Source organism: Acinonyx jubatus, chromosome D4 (assembly GCF_027475565.1).
Source record: "Acinonyx jubatus isolate Ajub_Pintada_27869175 chromosome D4, VMU_Ajub_asm_v1.0, whole genome shotgun sequence".
Lineage (NCBI taxonomy): Eukaryota > Metazoa > Chordata > Mammalia > Carnivora > Felidae > Acinonyx > Acinonyx jubatus.
In genome coordinates, this window is record NC_069391.1 from 55,007,256 (window position 1) to 55,024,831 (window position 17,576).

Here is a 17,576-nt window from a genome sequence, read left to right on the forward strand (position 1 = left end):
GCTTTATCTTAGCCTTTTTTAAATTATTCATCCTCTTATCTTTTCAACTCTAACTTCACTATTCGTTTATTCTCTCAGTGTTTCTCTTCAGTTCCCAAGAGAGAGACTCTAGCCCAGTTCTGCCTTTCAGGCCAGCACTTAGATTGTCTTCCCTCAAGTGAGGAGCCCAACCCTTGTTCTCCTGGTTATGGGTGGAAGAGAAGAATGTAGAATAGTGTGCAGTAGCATATTCCTTGGAGCAGAGGCAGTGGAAAGGTTGAAATCTGTATTAGTTAGGTTGGTCTGCCATAACAAGTACCACAGACTAGGTAGCTTAAACAACAGAAATTACTTCCTCATGGTTCTGGAGGCTAGGAAGTCCAACATCAAGGTCTAGTAGGGTTTTGTGTCTGGTGAAAACTCTTCCTAGCTTGTAGATAGTCACGTCCTCACTGTGTCCTCACATGCCTTTTCTTTGGTACTTGCATGTGGAAAGAGGGAGGGAAAAAGGGATAGATAAATAGCTCTTCCTCTTATAAGACCATTAATTCTATTGGATGAGGACCATTCCCTTATGACCTCATTTAACCTTAAGTATGTCCGAAAAGCCCTACGTCCAAATACAATCACGTTGAAGTTTACAACTTTAGCATATGAATTTTGGGGGATAAGTTCAGTTGATAGCAGCATTATAAAGTACTAGAACTCAGCCTTTTAAACTCTTGGTCAGGACCCATCTTAATTTCTGGAACAGTCATACCACACCCTCTTCTCATATTCTGTATCTTGGTGATTGATATTCCTATCCAGTCATAAACTCAAGCAGGAATGTGGGGTTCATCCTAGGCTCATCGTCCTTGCTTCCACATTACCAGGTCCTGTTGCTTATAGCTTTTCATTAATTCTTGAATCTGTCTCTCGTTTTCATTTATTCACTTTCATGTCTGTTTTTGAAAATGCCTCTTACCTGGCTTTCTTGTTTCCAGTTTCTCTTTTTACACGTCTTCCACACCATTATCACAGTGATGTTTCTAAAACAAAGTTTGACCATTGTCATCCACTATACCAAATAAACTTCAAAATTAAATGTCTAGGGGCGCCTGGGTGGCTCAGTCAGTTAAGTGCCCTGTCTTTTGATTTTGGCTCAGGTCATGATCTCATGGTCATGAGATTGAGCCCTGCATTGGGCTCTATGGTGGGCTGGAAACTGCTTAAGATTCTCTCTCTCCCACAACCCCTCTCTCCTCTCTCTCTCTCTCTCTCTCTCTCTCTCTCTCAAAAACAAGAACAAAAAATGAAAAACCCTAAAAACCAAAATTAAATGTCTGAACTCTTTAAGAATGGTATGCAGAGCCTGTAGTAATTTAGCCTGTACCCACATCTCTAGCCTTATCACCTGTTTTTCCTTTTCTCCAGGCCCAGTTCATGTATAAGGAACTAATGGGGGGACCTGGGTGGTTTAGTCAGTTAAGCGTTCAACTCTTGATTTCAGCTCAGGTCATGGTTTCACAGTTTTTTGTTCAATCCCCATGTCAGGCTCCATGCTGACGGTGTGGAGCCTGCTTGGGATTCTCTCTCTCTCCTCTCTCTGTCTGTCTGTCTTTTCCTCCCTTCATGCTCTCTGTCTGTCTCAATAAACAAACAAACATTAAAAGAAACTACTTGCAATGCGCAGAAGGAGCTGTGTGCTCTTGCCTCTGTGTGGCCTGAGAGTCATGACTCTCACCCTGACTCCCACCTGTTCTTCAGGACTCTGTGTGGGGCTCTTTGCCTCCAGGAAGCCTTCTCTTTCTCTTTAATTTGGGATTGGTGCCCTGCTTTTGTCATTTGTATTTTAATTGTCTGCTTATTATTTTTTTCTTCTATTCGCTTGGCCCATGAGTTCCCAGATCATGTCTTCATTTTTCCAATTCTGCCACCCAACAACATGGCAGTCACATAGGTGCCCCATGTGTTGTTGAATTGGTAAAAAACAGAATTTGAGTTATTTTCTTGCCCTGTGATCCCCTTAGCATGTTTCACTTTGGACAGGTAATTTATCTTTCTGTTTTATAAAGGAATGACAGGACTGTCAATTAGCATTTCAAGTATATTGGGAAGGCAAGGTTATTTAATACTTGATTTCCTTTGATTCTGGGGAACAGAATGGAATTAATAATTCTATTATTATCGAAGGAATTCGGAAAGATTCATAAATGTGAACTTGAAAATAAAAATTTTGTTCATGAATGCCTTTTGATCAAGCCTATGGAAATGAAGGGGAATTTGAAAAGAGCAGATACTAAGAAGAGGTGGAGTGTTTTCTGTCGGATGGGCGCACTAACATTGGTGGGTAGGGTGATGTTTCTGTGCTTTTGGAGTCCTCGTTCAGTAACCTTACCCTAGTATGTGAATTGTGATTACAAGTGTAAGGTTTGCTCTCATGGACAGCTGACATTGTGACAGACTCCCTGGTAATGACTACAGCCTTGCATTTGTCTGCTCCCTTTAGGAATGCCCAGGCCACTGTAAATGAGACAGATGCTAAATTTGTGTGCAGTAAATAGATGCTGAGTGACTGTGACCAGCCACATAGCATTGCAGCAAGCTCATTTAAAGTTTACCCCTTTGTCCAGAGCATCTTTTTTCCTCGATGTCTCCTGAGGCAAGGGAGACAGAAGCAATATTAAACTATCAGGGCATCATCAGAATAAAAATCTTCTGTACAACAAAGGAAACCATCAACAAAACAAAAGGAAATTTACAGAATGGAAGAAGATATTTGCAAATGATGTTTCTGATAAAGGATCAGTATCCCAAAATAAAGAGCTTACAAAACTCAACCTAAACACCCCACTCAACTTACAAAGCTCAACCTAAAAACAAATAATCCAATTAAAAATGGGCAGAAGACATGAACAGACATTTCTCCAAAGAAGATATCCAAATGGCCAACAGACACATGAAAAGATATTCATCATCACTTACCATCGGGGAAATGCAAATCAGTACTACAATGAGGTATCACTTCACACCTGTCAGGATGGCTAAAATCAGCAACACAAGAAACAACAGGTTTTGGTGAGGATGTGGAGAAAAAAGAACCCTCTTGCACTGTTGGTGGGAATGCAAACTGGTGCATCCACTGTGGAAAACAGTATGGAGGTTCCTCAAATAGTGAAAAATAGAATTACTTTATGATCCAGCAATCGTACTACTGGGTATTTACCCAGAAAATACAAAAACACTAATCCTGAAAGGATGCATGCACCTGGCTGATTATAGCAGTACTGTAATGAAATAGCCTAATTATGGAAGCTGTCCAACTGTCCATGGATTGATGAATGGATAAAGAAGGTGTGAGACACACACACACACACACACACACACACACACACACACTGGGATATTATTCAGCCATAAGACAGTGAAATCTTGCTATTTGCAATGACATGGATGGAGCTAGAGAGTATAATGCTAAGGGAAATAAGAGAAAGAGAAATACCATATAGTTTCACTCATATGTGGAATTTAAGAAACAGAACAAATGAGCAAAGGGAAAAAAAGACAAATCAAGAAACATACTCTTCTAGAGAACAAACTGATGATTAACCAGAGGGGAGTCGGGGCGGGGGGGATGGGTTAAACAGGTGATGAGGAATGAAGAGTGCACTTGTCATGATGAGCACAGGGTGATGTATGGAATTATTGAATCTCTATATTGTACACTTGAAATTAATATAATACTGTATGTTAACTAACTGGGATTAAAAGCAAAACATAAAAAATAAAGTTTTACCCCTTTCATGGTTGAATTAAGATAACTAGAAAATTTTATGCGTTTAGGACAGTTTCTCTTTCTGGGTTATTTTTAGCCAGAAGCTTATTTTCACTTGTTAGTTGCCATATAATCTGCATTGGACAGAAAGATCTATTTTATGCCTGAAGCACTGATTCTTTACTGCATACAATCTGTGCCCACACATTACCAGTGCAACTTCTTGAAAAATAAAATGATTAGTCAATTAATCAGGTCCTATTTCTAAGTAAAACCAAATTTGATCTGATTTTTATCCCCTGCTGAAACTAGTATTATCAACTAGTTGTTGCACAGTCATTGGGTCCAGCTCAAATCTTTAGAGATTTGTAAAGAGATTTATGCAAGAAGCATAAAGGCCTTAAAGTAAAAATGATTTTCAAAACTTGATTTTCCCCTAAGGAAATATATGTATAAGTGGGATTGCCAGATATAATGGATGTCTAACTAGAAATATGAATTTTAGAAAATCAAAAATTGTTTAGTTGTATGTGCCAAGTATAGCACAGGATATGCTTATACTGAAAAATTATTTATTTTATTTATCTGAAATTCAAATTTATTTGAGTTTGAAATTTATTTGAATTTTTTTGCATTCTGTATTTTTACTTGCTAAATCTGGCAACCTTAATATTGATATAAAATTTTAAAAGCCCCAAAGAAATGCAGTGCAAAATAAGTTTCTCGGTGTCCCTTAGTCCCTCATATCCCACTATTAGTGTCTTTGGAAAGCTTGCAGAAATATTCTGTGCTTTTGTAAACATGTATATATTAATTTTATTTACATAAACATTTCCCTCCCCTTTTATACAAATACTAACAACTTAATACATTGTCTTGCACAGTCTTTTTTTTAATTTTATTTTTTTTAAATTTACATCCAAATTAGTTAGCATATAGTGCAACAATGATTTCAGGAGTAGATTCCTTAATGCCCCTTACCCATTTAGCCCATCCCTCTCCAGTAACCCTCTGTTTGTTCTCCCTATTTATAAGTCTCTAATGCTCTGTCCCCCTCCCTGTTTTTATATTATTTTTGTTTCCCTTCCCTTATGTTCATCTGTTTTGTCTCTTAAAGTCCTCATATGAGTGAAATCATATGATATTTGTCTTTCTGTGACTAATTTCACTTAGCATAATACTCTCTGGTTCCATCCACATAGTTGCAAATGGCAAGATTTCATTCTTTTTGATTGCCGGGTAATACTCCATTGTGTGTGTGTGTGTGTGCGCGTGCGTGTGTGTGTGATATATATATGACACATCTTTATCCATTCATCCATTGATGGACATTTGGGCTCTTTCCATACTTTGGCTATTGTTGATAGTGCTGCTATAAACAATGGGATGCATGTGTCCCTTCAAAACAGCACACCTGTGTTCCTTGGATAAATGCCTAGTAGTACAATTGCTGGGTTGTAGGGTAGTTCTATTTTCAGTTTTTTGAGTTACCTTCATACTGTTTTCCAGAGTGCCTGCACCAGTTTGCATTCCCACCAGCCGTGCAAAAGAGATCCTCTTTCTCTGCATCCTCGCCAACATCTGTTGTTGCCTGAGTTGTTAATGTTAGCCATTCTGACAGGTGTCAGGTGGTATCTCATTGTGGTTTTGATTTGTGTTTCCCTGATGATGAGTGATGTTGAGCATTTTTTCATGTGTCCGTTGGCCATCTGGATGTCTTCTTTGGAGAAGTGTTTATTTATGTCCTTTGCCCATTTCTTCACTGGATTATTTGTTTTCTTGGGTGTTGAGTTTGATAAGTTCTTTATAGATTTTGTATACTAACCCTATATCTGATATGTCATTTGCAAATATCTTCTCCCATTCTGTCAGTTGCCTTTTAGTTTTGCTGATTGTTTCCTTCGCTGTGCAGAAGCTTTTTATTTTGATGAGGTCCCAGTAGTTCATTTTTGCTTTTGTTTCCCTTGCCTCTGGAGACATGTTGAGTAAGAAGGTGCTGCGGCCAAGATCAAAGAGGTTCTTGCCTACTTTCTCCTCGAGGATTTTGATGGCTTCCTGTCTTACATTTAGGTCTTTCATCCACTTTGAGTTTATTTTTGTGTATGGTGTAAGAAAGTGGTCCAGGTTCATTTTTCTGCGTGTTGCTGTCCAGTTTTTCCAGCACCACTTGCTGAAGAGACCATCTTTATTCCATTGGATATTCTTTTCCTGCTTTGTCAAAGATTAGTTGCCCATACATTTGTGGGTCCATTTCTGGGTTCTCTGTTGTGTTCCATTGATCTGAGTGTCTGTTTTTGTGCCAGTACCATACTGTCTTGATGATTACAGCTTTGTAGTATAGCTTGAAGTCTGGGATTGTGATGCCTCCTGCTTTGGTTTTCTTTTTCAAGATCGCTTTTGTTCTTCGGGGTCTTTTCTGGTTCCATACAAATTTTAGGATTATTTCTTCTAGCTCTGTGAGGAATGCTGGTGTTATTTTGATAGGGATTGCATTGAATATGTAGATTGCTTTGGGTAGTATCGACATTTTAACAATATTTGTTCTTCCTATCCAGGAGCATGGAATATTTTTCTGTTTTTTTTGGTGTGTTCTTCAACTTCTTTCATAAGCTTTCTATAGTTTTCAGTTTATAGATTTTTCACCTCTTTGGTTAGATTTATTCCTAAGTATTTTATGGTTTTTTGTGTAACTGTAAATGGGATCGATTCCTTAATTTCTCTTTCTGTTGCTGCATTGTTGGTGTATAGGAATGCAACTGATTTTTGTGTGTTGATTTTCTGTCCTGCAACTTTGCTGAATTCATGAATCAATTCTAGCAGTTTTTTTGTTGGAATCTTTTGGGTTTTCCACGTAGAGTATCATGTCATCTGTGAAGAGTGAAAGTTTAACCTCCTCCTAGCTGATTTGGATACCTTTTATTTCTTTTTGTTGTCTGATTAATTGTTTTGTGGATATTGACCCAGCTCTGCATCCCAGGTATAAATTCCACTTGGTCATGGTGAATAATATTATTTTTTTTAATGTATTGTTGGAGTTGGTTGGCTAATATCTTGTTGAGGATTTTTGCATCCATGTTCATCAAGGAAATTGTTCTATAGTTCTCCTTCTTAGTGGGTCTCTGTCTGGTTTTGGAATCAAGGTAATGCTGGCTTCATGGAAGAAGTTTGGAAGTTTTCCTTCCCTTTCTATTTTTTGGAACAGCTTCAAGAGAATATGTGTTAACTCTTCCTTAAATGTTTGGTAGAATTCCCCTGGAAAGCCATCTGTCCCTGGACTCTTGTTTTTTGGGAGATTTTTGATTACTAATTCCATTTCCTTACTGGTTATGGGTCTGTTCAAATTTTCTATTTCTTTCTGTTTCAGTTTTGGTAGTGTATATGTTTCTAGGAATTTGTCCATTACTTCCAGATTGCCCATTTTACTGGCATAGAATTGCTCATAATATTCTCTTATTATTGTTTTTATTTCTGCTGTGTTGGTTGTGATCTCTCCTCTTTCATTCTTGATTTTATTTATTTGGGTCCTTTCCTTTTTCTTTTTGATCAAACTGGCTAGTGGTTTATCACTTTTGTTAATTCTTTTGAGGAACCAGCTTCTGGTTTCATTGATCTGTTCTACTGTTTTTTTGGTTTCGAGAGCATTAGTTTCTGCTCTGATCTTTATTATTTCCTGTCTTCTGGTGGTTTTGGGTTTTATTTGCTGTTCTTTATCCAGCTCTTTAAGGCATAAAGTTAGGTTGTGTATGAGAGCTCTCTTCCTTCTTTAGGAAGGCCTGGATTGCTATTCTTTCCGCTTATGGCCGCCTTTGCTGCATCCCAGAGGTTTTGGGTTGTGGTGTTATCATTTTCATTGGCTTCCATATACTTTTTAATTTCCTCTTTAACTTCTTGGTTAGCCCATTAATTCTTTAGTAGGATGTTCTTCAGTTTCCAAGTATTTGTTATCTTTCCAAATTTTTTCTTGTGGTTGATTTCGAGGTTCATAGCGCTGTGGTCTGAAAATATGCACAGTATGGTCTTGATTTTTGCACAGTCTTTTTATCTAACTGTGCATTTTCTCCATGTGATCTTTGCAGTACAATATGGAAAATATGGGGCTGTGTGAAAGAGTGAATGTGGGCTTTGAAATCAGGCAGAGTTGGATTCAAATCTGGGTTCTTTGCTTAGTGGCTTCGTGACCTTGAGTCAGACCTGAGTCTCTCCCTCCCTCTGTTGTCTTATCTGGAAGATGGAGCGGATATATGCAAGGCAGTGGAAGATATTGTGGAGAGCATGAGGGTCAGTGTCCCTGCTCCCGTGATGTAATGTGTACAGACTGCCCTTGCCCAGCACTGTAGAGCTTCATAGGTGCTGAATTCATTGAGCCTTTTATGGGTGTGTCTTGTAGTTCTAAGTGTCATGGCTACTGAAACAGGATCGGTTGTAACCAAATAGTGGTTCAATTATATGGGCAGTAACTAGAGGGACTAGTGTATGGTAGGTATGTTTTTCACACTGTTAAAAAATGCATATTTTCATTGTGCTGAGGGATTTAGCACCTTGAAATATAACAGCCATGTTTTTTAATGTATGTCGAATACTGATGTAAGGAGGCTTATTTTTTCGTGGAGATTTTTCTTGAAATCTTGGGTTTTAAAAGTGATTTTTTTAAACATACATGGACATAATATAAATGGTGAATATTACTGATCTTTCTTTCATGTACCCACCCGTAGTTTCCAAAGTGCTTCGTTCTGAGTTACTCAAACCTTTGCTTGGATTGTTGGTTGCATTATCTACCCCAGTCCATTTCAGACTCCATGCAGTTTGGGCCTCTGTTTTTTCCTTTGGTTTCTCATTGTGTAGGGCAAAGTCAACATAGTTTTGAACTTGGAAAGAGGAAGAGGATGGTAAAGTGATCTTCCTCTTAACAAGAGGACCATATTGTAGAAGTTAAATTGTTAATTGGCTCTGGAGCCAAGCTGCCTGGGTTCACCTCTGGCTCTGTGATGTACCCGTGGTAAGCAAGTTACTTACTCTTCCACTTCCTCAGTTTCCTCATTTGTAAAGCGAATGGGTAGTGTGAAGATTAAACGGGTTAGTTGGATGACATGTTCCGGATGGTGCCCAGGATGTGGTAGTTGTTACGTACGTTTGCTGTTTTCACCACTGCTTCTGCCCCAGCATTGGAGTCACCTACTTGTTACCGTATCCACATCTCATTTCCTCTCTTTACTGCCCCTCTGACCCATCATCCTCACTCCTAGCCTGAATTGTCCAGAAAAACCCCAAGAATTTGGTATCTTCTGACATGTATTGGATCTACTTTACGTCTTACCCATGGGCCATGACCCACTGTCATCACCCAGGTACCCCTTTGTTTCCACATGGTGGTGAGATAGGTGAAGGGGGAGGATTGATGGTGAGGTGAGAAGGAAAATCCATGCAGTTTGATGGAAAGTTGTGGTTACAGATGAGTTTTTTTATACTTAGAGCTGAATCCTGGGGATGAAGTATAGGTCATAGAAAGGAGCAATTTTTTTTTTAACCTCTTGTCTCTTTGTCATGGCTACTAATTGTAAAAACTAGAAGACCTCAAAAAAGCCACATATTTATTTTAGGGACATCAGAGAAGAAAAACCATGGAACTCATTTTTTATCTCTGAAATCCAGAGGAATGGAGCTCTCCTCTGGGAGCCAATGTCAGTGACTTGCAGCTGAATTGAGCTTTTTTTGTCCTCTTTCTTTCTTTCTTTCTTTCTTTCTTTCCTTCTTCTTCTTCTTTTTTTTAATTTTTTTTTATTTATTTTTTTTTAAATTGTTTTTTCAACGTTTTTATTTTTGGGACAGAGAGAGACAGAGCATGAACGGGGGAGGGGCAGAGAGAGAGGGAGACACAGAATCGGAAACAGGCTCCAGGCTCTGAGCCGTCAGCCCAGAGCCTGACGCGGGGCTCGAACCCACAGACCGCGAGATCGTGACCTGGCTGAAGTCGGACGCTTAACCGACTGCGCCACCCAGGCGCCCCTTCTTCTTTTTTTTAATCCTTTATGATAAGAGTTGCTCTGGGGAAAAGAAAGTAATTCTCTTTCCACATAACTGACTTGAGGTTCAACTTTGGAATGGCAGTGTTTTTCTCAGTAGGGAACTGCTTACTCTGTACTTTCTCTGTAGACTCCTCATAGATCACTGGGTCTGTAAATCCACAGGCTACCACCCGTTCCACATCATCAATACTGCCTGTCTTTCAAAGTTAATTTTTCAAAGGGGGAAGAAGATAGAGCTAACTTTATTGTGCATACCAAAGACTCGTGTATATAGTTTTTTCCTTTCAAAACTTTGAGTATCACTCATTTGTGGTTAGAGTTTTCTACTTCAGTAAAGATAGATAAGTGACTTAACAAGGACCTATAGCTGGTAAATGGTCAAGCTGAAATATTAATTCAGGTTATCAGACTCCCTAGTTCATGCAGTTTCATTACTATCATGCTTCCTCCTGGACATATATCAATTATAGACCTTCTTTATATTGGGGTATCTTTACTTTTATTTGTTAATTGTCAGAAGTTGGTAAGTTTTTGAGGGTGGACCTAATAGTATACTATTGTATGAAGTGTCCTTGTAAGTTAGAATAAAAATACGACGAGCTTATTTTAGAGATCTCCCTGTATTTTTCCCCATGAAACCATGCAGTGCATAAATGCTCACCTGTATGGGCTCAGCCTTGTTCCTGAATATATATTTTATAGTTATGAGTTATACTCTTGGAAATTTGTATACCTTATTTATCTCATTTATCACACTATACCCACTGATTAAGTTTTCTAGGAAACGGAGGTTTGGATGATGGGCCCCTGGCACAGGCCTGTACTGTGATTTAGGGTTCAATTCCACATTAGAGCTGGTGTTCTCATTTCACACCAGGGCATTTTATAAAACAAGTGCTAGTAGTTGAAGTGGAGTTGATGGTTTAAATAGTATATTCTAAATTGGGGCAAGGAGAGTCGATAAGAACTGTTCCCTGTTATCACACAGAGCTAATTACAAGTGTTGGTGGTCTATATGTCTGCTCACGTATGTCACATACTTCGTTTTTTCCGGATGCATTTTCTGTTAAAGAGACAACAGGGATGGCTTGTTCCTTCTCAGACAAATCCTGTTTCATCTTCCAAAAGTGAGGAAGTCTGGTTGTAGATTTTTTTTTTTCTCCCTTGAAGGAGTGGCTGAGGGTTTTCTGCAAGGCAGAGGATAGGTGTGACTAAGGAGAAGATTTATAAATTGTTGGAGGAGATGTGGTTAGCAAACAGTAGATGTGGTTAGTGATATGGACATTGTCATTGGAAATCTGTAGCTGGTACTTTAAAGAGTCTAGGTAAGTATTTTCAGAGAAAGATGAGTCTGTGTGAGTTGAAGGAGTCGAGAAGGTTTATTTTGATTGAGGGAGAAGAGAATATTATAATCAGGAGGGTATTTTGAAAACCTTTGAAAACCCTTCTTCCATTTAACACTGTGCTCTCTTTTATTCAGCATTTCATTCATGATTTAATGTATTAGCTCCCCATGGTTCACATACTCTTTGAGTGTCATAGTTCATTTCTAATTGGTATGCGTGTATTTTCTCCCCAGTTAAGACTATGAGTAGTCAAGGGCAATATCACAACTTATGCTTTTTAAGTTTTAATGTTCTTCCCCACAGAATTTCCCGTGCCAAGCCAACTATGGCCTTACTCTGTGGGTGAGAATCTGTAAGTGAATCCAAGATTATAGTGGGCTGTGTTGAGACATTCTTAAAGAAATATTTTGGGGGCGCCTGTGTGGGTCAGTTGGTTAGGTGTCCGACTTTGGCTGAGGTCATGATCTCACAGACTGTGGGTTAGGGCCCTGTGTCAGGCTCTGTGCCCGTAGCTCTGTGCTGGCAGCTTGGGGTCTGGAGCCTGCTTTTGGATTCTATGTGTGTCTCTCTCTCTCTGCCCCCCTCCAAAATAAATAGGGACACCTGGGTGGCTCAGTCGGTTGAGCAACCGACTTCGGCTCAGGTCATTATCTCACAGCTCGTGAGTTTGATCTCCGCGTCAGGCTCTGTGCTGACAGCTTGGAGCCTGGAGCCTGCTTTGGATTCTGTGCCTCCCTCTCTCTCTGCCCCAACCCACTCTCATTCTGTCTCTCTCTCTCTCTCTCAAAAATAAATAAACATTAAAAAAAATAAAATAAATAAACATTAAATTAAAATATTTTGGGTACATCTATCACCCTATTTAAAACAGATTGTATGCCTTTTACTTTACTATGCTAGTGTTACCTGCAACTGTAATTTTGAGTAAGTCCAAAAATGATCACTTTTTCCTACATAGAAAACTATCTTAAGTTAAATCAACAAGATTTTAATGATCAAAGGAATTATAGTAGCATCAAGTACTTTTTAAAGTATATAGTTTTAAAGTTGTGATAAAACATAACCATTCCATTTTATTTTTTCTCCCCAGAGTTCTGTTTTAGTTGCTGTTTAAAATCATTGCAGAGAAGAACGCTGAAATTTGGAAAAACATGTTAGAAACTATAGGTAAGACCTATTCTTTCTTCTTATTTTTTTAATGTTTATTCTCTAGAGAGAGACAGAGCGTGAATGGGGGAGGGGCAGGGAGAGAGGGAGACACAGAATTCAAAGCAGGCTCCAGGCTCTGAGCTATCAGCACAGAGCCTGACGTGGGGCTCGAACTCACAAACCGTGAGATCATGACCTGAGTTCAAGTGAGACACTTGACTGATTGAGCCACCCAGGTGCCCCTATTCTTTCTTATTTTTATAAAAATCAAACCTTTTTCCTTTGGGATCTTTGAAATGGTTTTTCTACATAGCAGGATTTTGACTTAAAGTTTTTACAAGTTTGTATCCACTATAATTATACCAGGGTAACGTGTTTCTGTATTTGGATGATTTAATCTGAAGTGTTATAAAAATACCTCATTTTCAGGCAAAAGATAAAGCCATATGAAACGTTCTACCAATTATGAGAAATTTAATGAAACCGTCGTTTAATGTAAACCTAGTTGATTTAATGGACCCACTTCTGGTTAATGGTTGTGTATGGGTAGCACCAGAAAGTTTAACAGTACTTTTAATATTGAAAGAAGCTCAATGCCTGCTTTATTTGTGGCAGTTGAAATACTACTGAGCTTTGCTTTTAAGTTGATGATGAACAATAACGGTAACAAACATTTAGTGACAGTTTAAGGCAGTTTAATTTCTGCATGAGATAATTTAGGTTGAAATATCCAAATTCATGTGTTAGTCTATTTTTCACTGCTCTTTAGTTTTACAGAAGCTAGTTTGTAGAAATTGTTTGAGGTATATCAGGTATACCCATCCCTTGTCTGATGGCCCAGTGCCTCATATTTTCCAGGTAAGTCTTTGGGTATGATTATCGGAAGGTATCTGAATTTCACCCTGGTGCCTTTATGATTGTGGCTGGTGCCTTGATACCTGCATGGTTTGGGGAGTAGGATGAGAGTAGGTAGCAGGGAAAGGAGAAGGAGCTGTCTTTGTGATAGATGGGATCATGACTATGACTTTTGTTCGTAATGTGCTGTGCCAGTGATGAAAATGCATGGGTATGTATTTCCCTCATCTCATTATGTGGTAAAGTCACACACCATAAAGACTACTAGTCCACAAAGCAGAGTCTCTCATAAAAAAGTGGATAGCAAAGGGGAAATACAGAATTATTTAAGCTGTCCCCTTCCAATCTTTATTTTGTAAGTTATTACTGATCTGTACACTTTCTGAGAATTGACATGGAAATTAATACTAGATTTGTATTCTGAGATCCCATGGGAAATAAGCCTAGAATAAAATTCTCCTGTCTTTATTATACCTTGTAAAATTATGTGTAAGAGTAAATCCTGTTTGTTTAAATTTGAGTATGTGTGTGACCTCATGGTCAATAATAATTCATGCCTTAATTTCCCCATTTCTGTGTAATCCCACATTTGGTGCTATAGAAAGTGTCTGTGGTGATCACACTCTTTGATTACTATAATACAGCAAATGAATGTTAATAGGTACACTTATTACCATGATGAATCCATTAGAACATATATTTGAGTAGTCTCTATTCCTTTAAAACAAATTTGGGTTCATTTGTGAGAGAGTGAGAGATAGTTTTAGGGAGATGTTTTGATTTTTTGTTTTTTAAATGTTTGTTTATTTATTTTGAGAGACAGAGCAAGTGTGCTTGCATGGGGGAGGGACAGAAAGAAGGAGAAAGAGAATCCCAAGCAGGCTCTGCACTGTCAGGGCTTGATGCAGGGCTCAATCTCATGAACAGTGAGATAGTGACCTGATCTGAAACCAAGAGCTGGACGCTTAACCAACTGAGCCTCCCAGGCATCCTAAGGGAGATGTTTTTAACTGTTATTTGTCATAGAAACTCACCATCTGGTAGTAACATGCATGTAAAATGGTAGGGATTGGGGCCGGTAGGTAGGGTTACTAGGGATACACTGATTCAAAATACTTATTTTGCAACTTTATGCCTGATACATAGGGTGATCGATAAATATTTGAATTATTTTGCCTTGATGCCTATATGAATATGCTATTTAATTTTAGGGAAAGACATTTAAAGGATTAAAAAGTAGTGTTTTTAGGGTCTCCTGGGTGGCTCAGTCGGTTAAGTGTCTGACTTCGGCTCAGATCTGATCTTGCTGTTGGTGAGTTCGAGTCCCGCATCGGGCTCTGTGCTGGTAGCTTAGAACCTGGAGCCCGCTTCGGATTCTGTGTCTCCCTCTCTCTCTCTGTGACCATCTCCTGCTCACATTCTGTGTCTTTCTCTCTCTCAAAAATAAATAAAAACATTTAAAAAAAGTAGTGTTTTTGAAGGGTTATACATTGTTGTGATATATTTTCAAGTAAATTCTCAAGTATAGAATATTTGTTCCTTAATATATGAGACTGTCATATTTTGGATGTTTTGCTCATCAGTGACATTGTCTGCATCCACTTACTGGTTATATTTCTAATTTTTCTTGAATGTAAATAATGTTTTTTAAAAAGTAATAACACCAGCATTTGCCAGATCACAAAGTGGTTAGTTTTCAGTAGTTTGTGTAAGAGCTGATGGTTGGCACTGGAATTCAACTATACTTCATCTGAATTAGTTTCCATAGTTTACAAGTAGTTGCATGGAGCATACACTATACCCAGTTCTCTGCTTTCACACAGACTGTCTTACCGGAGACTTGAAGGTTTGAAGGATACATTTATAGGGACATATGATAGTCCTTTTTGTGCTGAGTCAATTTTATGCTCTTGAAAGGAGTAGTGTTAGGATTTCTGTAAGCATGGTTTGATGTGTGTCTTTCGAATCTTGTTAATGACCTGCTGCCCTTTGATTTAGACAAAAATCGGGCCCTGCAGGCCGCAGAGCGTTTACAAGCCAAGCTGCGAGAACGCGGGGATGTAGCAAATGAAGACAAACTGAGCCTTCTAAAGTCAGTCTTGCAGAGCCCGCTCTTCAGTCAGATTCTGAACCTTCAGACTTCAGTACAGCAGCTGAAAGACCAGGTAGGACACGATGCTCCTGAAACAGGCATTCATGGCAAGGATCTCGTGAAAGTCTTGTGTTTTTCTAAAAAGCTGATTTTTGAATGTGTTAATGAATAGTTAATGAAGTCATTTAAACCTCCAAATGAGACATTCAGATTCACTGTGACTTTTCACCCCCTCTAGTTATTTTTGTAATGGTTGTTGCTGTATATTGTAGATGATATGACATTGTGTTGAAAGCTGTGTGGATGCTGAAGTGTGAGTCCTTACAGGAGAAGGGGATGATAAAAATAAGTGTAGGGTAGATGGCCATAGACTTGGTTTCCCTTCCCATTAAGACTTTTTGTTCACCTGATCCTGTGTCTTCAGATTCAGACATTCAGCACGCTTATGAGATTTCAGATAAGCCTGGATTTGCATGTGTAATCCTGTGTGTGAGGAAGGGAAATGACCTCTATTTTGACAGTAAAAGAAATAATTACATTGTCATCAGTTAGAGGAATTGCAATTCTCACTTCTTTTAAGAGTGTAAGTAGCAATTGCTTCAATGACAGCATCAGATGGTGATGAACATTAGAACTTCTAAATGTAACACTGTTTTTTTTTCTGTAAAAATTAAGAGCTTTAAAATTTCCTAGCATTTATATTAAAATCGAAACATTGCAATGACAGAATGGGCACTCAAGTTAGATGTTCTTTGAACTTAATTTAATAATTATTTCTCAGGTTTTTTAACAAAATGTTTTTAAAATGGTTTTTATCCTTCCATCGTTTCAAGTCAATCTCCTCATGCTTTCAACCTAAGTTAATTTTCATTCTGATGGTTTTAGCATTAATTGAATTACTATAGATGGATTGCTAACAGATATTTTACCTTTTATTAAAAGGTTAAAAATGAAATTTGAAGACTAGTTTCATAGGTCAGTGAAAGAATAGCTCTAGCTAAAAACAAATGTGCCAGATGCAAAAAGAACAAATAGTAGCAATAGGGAAGGAATTTATTTAATGTCACATCACTTCTTAATCTAGATATTTTGGTAGCAAAAGGAAAGGAAAGAAAGAAAGAATTTTAAAAAATAGTCTTCTCTAGTGAATGTCTGCTTAGTGATTTTAAAAGTCATGATCATGATTTAAGAAAAAGGTGTGTTTTATTATATGTAGTTTTTTTTTTTTTTTGCAAGTTATTGTAAAGATTGGTTTTAGGTACTCCATTTCAGAATGAATGGGCAAGAGTTTAGAGAGATCAGTGTCCTGAATAGAAGTGTAATTATGATGAGGACGATTATCTGGTTTTTCAGAGACAGTGAAGAAGTTGAACAGGTATCTTCTCCCCCTATTATATTATATGAAAATATGAATAGAATGAAAGGAAATATTGAAACAAAAAGTACTAGTGTGTTAGGAAATACCACTAATCCAATGACATAACTGGAAATATCCCTGCTAGCTCCAAAAGGAGGGCAGAAATGGCTCTGCTTGTTGACCCTGTTCTACCATCTCCAAATAGAAGTTGGATACGGGCTCCAAAACTTTGGGTCCCTCGTGATTCAGCTGAAATCACCCTGGAAACCCTTGAGCAAAATGTTATCAAGCCAGACAGTCTGCGACTAAAGAGAGTGTGATCTTGTTCATTAGTGATAGATGCGGATATATTTCAAGACTCAGTACATTGTGAGGTTTGGAAATTCTATGGGCATGTCTCACGTGCCTTTGGACTTTTGGCTAGTTGGTCTCTTCAAATACTGAAAGGGACCCAGGAAACGAACTGGCCCATACCCTGCTTATTTCAACTACTTAGTGAGGTGAAGTTACTTGCTTGTAAGGGCAGAGCCAGAACTAGAACTCGGTTTTCTTGGCTCCCGAGGTACAGTCTTCTCCCTTTTTTTTTTTATTCTGCGGCCTGTCTCACATCTTTTTTTCCCCGCAAGGGTAGAAACTTGGCCCCTGTAAGTCAAGAGTTTAATTTTGGCAAATACCATTGATTTCTCTCACAGTTTTTGTGACTCCTCGCTTCATTCTTCATTCTGACTAACTCAATTTCATGTGTTTGTGGAACCAGTGTTTTTCTTACATGAGTAGAGTAAATTTTAAAACCTTGTATTGTTTTCCATTTTAAAGTTTAAACATGAATATTATAGGCTTCATCATGCTAGAATTAAATTTTCTATGTAGTTTACCCACTGCTAATTTATAAATGTTATTTAATATTAATGAACCTAGGAGTTAAATTTGTGCTTTTAAACCAATAGCGACACCAGTCTGACTGCTGGCTAGGTTTTACTTATTATCTTCCACCTGCATTATGTTTTAGATGTAT

The 17,576-nt window shown here is 38.2% G+C and overlaps 1 protein-coding gene across 13 annotated transcripts in view; it reads left to right on the top strand.

Moving 5' to 3' along the window:
* MPDZ (multiple PDZ domain crumbs cell polarity complex component) overlaps window positions 1–17,576 on the top strand; it is a 160,382-nt gene that overhangs the window by 16,457 nt on the left and 126,349 nt on the right. For all 13 annotated transcript variants that reach the window (XM_027047126.2, XM_027047131.2, XM_027047127.2 and 10 more), the window contains exons 2-3: window positions 12,199–12,275; window positions 15,111–15,277. In XM_027047126.2, the coding sequence (XP_026902927.1) occupies window positions 12,260–12,275; window positions 15,111–15,277 (183 nt within the window). In that variant the 5' untranslated portion in view covers window positions 12,199–12,259. The remainder of the gene's footprint in view (window positions 1–12,198; window positions 12,276–15,110; window positions 15,278–17,576) is intronic.